The sequence below is a fragment of the Castanea sativa genome, chromosome 11 (assembly GCF_040712315.1).
Source record: "Castanea sativa cultivar Marrone di Chiusa Pesio chromosome 11, ASM4071231v1".
Classification (NCBI taxonomy): domain Eukaryota; kingdom Viridiplantae; phylum Streptophyta; class Magnoliopsida; order Fagales; family Fagaceae; genus Castanea; species Castanea sativa.
Window position 1 is genome coordinate 25,712,909 of NC_134023.1, and position 4,191 is coordinate 25,717,099.

At 37.7% G+C, this 4,191-nt stretch overlaps 1 protein-coding gene across 2 annotated transcripts; it reads right to left on the reverse strand.

Moving 5' to 3' along the window:
- Positions 1 to 218: 218 nt before the first annotated feature.
- LOC142617917 (uncharacterized) lies at positions 219 to 4,191 on the reverse strand. 2 transcript variants are annotated; one of them, XM_075790888.1, is made up of 5 exons: positions 3,895 to 4,191; positions 1,706 to 3,757; positions 957 to 1,158; positions 659 to 858; positions 219 to 581 (listed from the first exon to the last, which is right to left on the reverse strand). In XM_075790888.1, the coding sequence occupies exons 1-5, from the start codon at positions 3,911 to 3,913 to the stop codon at positions 544 to 546; spliced, it is 2,511 nt and encodes an 836-aa protein (XP_075647003.1). In that variant the 5' UTR covers positions 3,914 to 4,191; the 3' UTR covers positions 219 to 543. The 2 variants fall into 2 exon arrangements, with proteins under 2 accessions (XP_075647003.1, XP_075647005.1); XM_075790890.1 differs by having other exon boundaries at positions 1,706 to 3,792.

Here is a 4,191-nt window from a genome sequence, read left to right on the forward strand (position 1 = left end):
TTGTTCCTTTCTATCCTTTGTTCACTACCGTGAACTCTTTGTGTTTCTCTTGCTATTCTTTTATTAATAATATTCTCTTCTTACTTATCAAAAAAAAAAATCTCTTAGCTTCTTTTCGTCGAGATTTGGGGAAAAAAAGAGCGGGGGTGGGGTGGAATGGGGCTAAGAGGGGTATAAATATGCTCAATTTGTTAACTACATAAGAGCAAAAATGAAAGTAAAATTGCCAAATCAAACACCAACTCAAACTAATGAAGAATTGCCAACATTGAACAATGTGAATGCTATTGAGTCCAATTTTTCATTTCTTTTTTATGTTCGTGCATTTACTCAATTACCAAACAGAGCATAGATGACACAACATTTAACCTTCATTCTAAATGACATCATCAATCATACACAATTTTCTAACAATACCTTTCTCCATCTGATCATAGTCAAAATGGTAAATATGTGTCAATGCAGAACACCACCAGATAGAAAAGAAGCCTGTTGGATGCTCTCCTACTAGCTTAATTGATTGTTGAACACTTCTTCCTTCATCTACTTTGATTTATCAAAGATCTCGTTATCATCAAACCCTGAACATTAACAATATCTTCCACTTAAGAAAAGAAGCTTTTACAGTCATTTTCAAAATCCAATAGAAATGAAGTACCTGTGCCCAAGTCTTCAGCATCATCATCAACTAAGGCTCCTAATTGCATTGTGTTAGTGGTGGGTGGATTAAGTGACACCCAATCAGAACTCCCACGGTCTTCGAAGCATACTTCCTTTTCCATTAGCCAATCTTCAACAAGACTCATGCAGTCAAATGATATTGGATCCATATAATCCTGTTCTTTGTTCTTATGAACCCTACAAGAAAACAGTTAGCAAAAGAGAAATATCTTTGTTCCCTCCAATTATAAATTAGCATCTACAAATTAAAATAAGATTAACTAGTTTCTACTTACATTTGTCTCAGTCGCAAGTTGCACTGAACAAAGAAAAGATCACTAAACCGCTGACGCTCTAGGCAATTCCTTGTTTCATATATATGTTCAAAAGAAATTTGACTTTGCTTATAACTGATAGAACTGCAAGTTTGACTAAGAATACGGACTGCCAAACGTGCCAAGTTTGGGCAACCTCCTCCATACGTAGACCACCATTCAACTTTAGGCAAATAGAAAATTAAAAATAAAATAAAATAAGAAAAATCAGCTGCATGTGAAATGCACAGGGAAACTAAATAGATCAAACAAAGTAGGACAAGAAGATGCAATCATCACCTTAAAACAACATGCATAACATTTGCAGAAAGGAATGTGCCCCATTGGATGATGGGACACACCAAATAGGTCAAAAAAACCAAAATCTTTCCAAACTCTCTAGACAAACGTCTGCAGAATTTTCTTACCATTTAAACATAAGTATACAACAAAATAACAATAAATTAATCATCTTTGTTAAGATTTTTTCCCACAATGGTTTCTTAATGGTTAAAAATGCTCTCCACGTGCCAACCCAGCATGCTTGCCATATGTATAACCTAAGTATGATGTAAGGTTTCTTGGACACCCATTGAACTAGAACTAGTCATGTGAAAATAATGACCTTATAAGTAAATCAATAAATCAGAAATACACATGCCAATCTTTAAAAAAATAAATAAATTAAAAAAATAAAAATAAAAATAAAAAGAGGAAGAAGAAGACCTCACCAGGCAGCAGAGTGTCTCTACTTCTAATTGCCAAATTCCTCCCCAAATCTCCAACAGCATTCTTGTATGAGTTCATCTCTTTGATGATTTTATCCTGGACTTTAGTATCAGGCACCAATCTCTCTATGCAGTCAAACATTGCAGACATGATCCCATTATGAATACACCCTTTGATACTATAGAAAATCTTGGGGTTAAGGTAGAAACCAGCAGCATGAAGAGGAGGATGCCGTTGTTGTTCCCACCTGTGAGCTATGATATTCCAGTAGGCCATATAATCCCGTCTCTCAACAAGTTCTCTCTTAATTGCTTCTTTTGCCCGGTACATTCCAGCATAAATGTATCCCATTGCAGCCCTTTTCTCACTACCAAAAATTCTCAAAACTCGCAAGAGTGGACTTGTCAAACGGCTAATCAATATGCATGAAGACCAAAACGAACGATTAGTTACTGTATGTAGCATTGTCAGTCCCCCCGGTTGTTTTGAAAATGGACAGTCCATCCACTCTTGGGAAGTAACCATAGATTGCAAACAAAGTTTAAGTTCAGCCATTTGTTTCAATGTCATAAAGTTTGTTGCAATGGGCGTGAGTCCGGGTTTTACAATGTCATTGCCAAAAGTAAATTTCTTCATCATATTTAAAACCATACTATGCTTGTAGACAAATCTTGTAATAGATCTAGCCTGTTCAATTATTGAATTAATCCACTCGAGTTTCCCAAAATCCTCGAGGATCAGATTTATACAATGAGCCGCACAAGGAACCCAATATAGGGTAGGAAATGTATCCATCAACCTTTTTCCAGCAACAATAAATTTTTCTGTGTTATCAGTAATCACTTGCAGAACATGCCCAACTCCAACTTCTTCCACCACTTGTTTAAGCAATTCATATAAAGCATCTGGTGAATAAATGATGGCAGATGCATCCACATATTTCAGGAACAATGTTCTTTCAGGACAATACACTGAAAAAGTCAGAAAAGTTTTACCCCTTTGTGAGTACCATCGGTTCACCAAAATAGAACAACCCGTTCTCCTCCATGTTCCCATATACTGCTGAACATCATGCTTCACTTCTTCAACTGCACTCTTCAATATCCAACCCCGAAGATCATGGTAGGAAGGCGGTACCACCCCTGTTCCCCCAGAGACAATCGCATCAATCATGGGCTGAAAATAAACCGAGTCCTTCACTGCATCCAGGGGTGCGCCAATTTCATATAAAAACCGCCCTATAGCCATCTGAATTTCCTGGTTGTTTTTCCTTTCCAGTTCAATGTCATTATTAACAATACCAGCATCCATAGCAACTAAAGAATTTTCACCTCTAAACCTCTTCTTTCTATCCATGCTTGTACCGCCTATCCCAATTTCTTCTTCTTCTTCTTCATCATGATTCACTAACAACTTGGAATTGGGTGCTCCACCAGATATGCTTCTTGCATTATTAGCAAACACATTGTCTATTTCACAAGGAACCGGGGACGGGCTGCTAAAGTCAATGCCACCATTACTATTAGCACTGGCACTAGGATCAAGTACAGAAGCATTTAAACCTCTCCTCCTCTTCCTTCCATCTACACTCACATTACTTGTAGCAACATCTTCTTCTTGATTTACCAACAAATCCAAATTGGGTGTACTAGTCGACCCAAGAAAGGCACGATCAATAGACTCATTGCCTAAATCGGGTGCTTCAATCAACTTAAGAGGCGTATGCTCAACACTAGGAGCTGTTGAGATAATGATTTCAGTCTTGTTTTTCTTAGTACCCGAATTCCTAGCATTCAACACCTGTTTCATGAAAATACGAACTTCGGGGGGGACTTGGTCGCAAGTGGGTCCATTCCCTTTGCGACCAGCAAGATGTTCTTTGATCCTATGTATCCCACCACCCTTAAAAAACTTGCCACAATATGTACACTTCTTAAGCTCTTCTTTGACCCCATTAGCATTTTTCTTAACAAAAAGTTGGCAATGTTTCCATGCTGGGTCTTGCTTAGTTTGTGAAATTGGCGAGGGTTCTAATGAATCCAAGCTCATTGATGCTATTCTCAAAGTTATTAATCAAAAAATTGTGAACCTTAGAACCCAAAAAAAAAGGGTTTTGCTTTTTTAGACTATAGAAACAGATATAAAATAACTACACAAAAATATCAGAGAAAGAGAGAAGGAAAGAACTTACATGGGTTTGGTATGTGCATGATGTTTAGAGAGTGAAGAATCGTAGTGTTTGATGATGAGTACAGAGAAAAGAGGGTTTTTTTGGGAGGGGGATGGGTTTTCTGTAAAACCGGTTAGGGGAGTTGGGACTTTTAAGGATCAATTCAAATGAAAATCAAAATGATTTAACACTCATTGCCTACGCCGGTTAGATCAGCAAAACCGGGAACCGGACCAGATCGACCAGTTATGAAATCAAATGGATTCACCTACCCCACTACGCCGTTTTTGCGATCCTACCTGTAACCTGAACTCATCC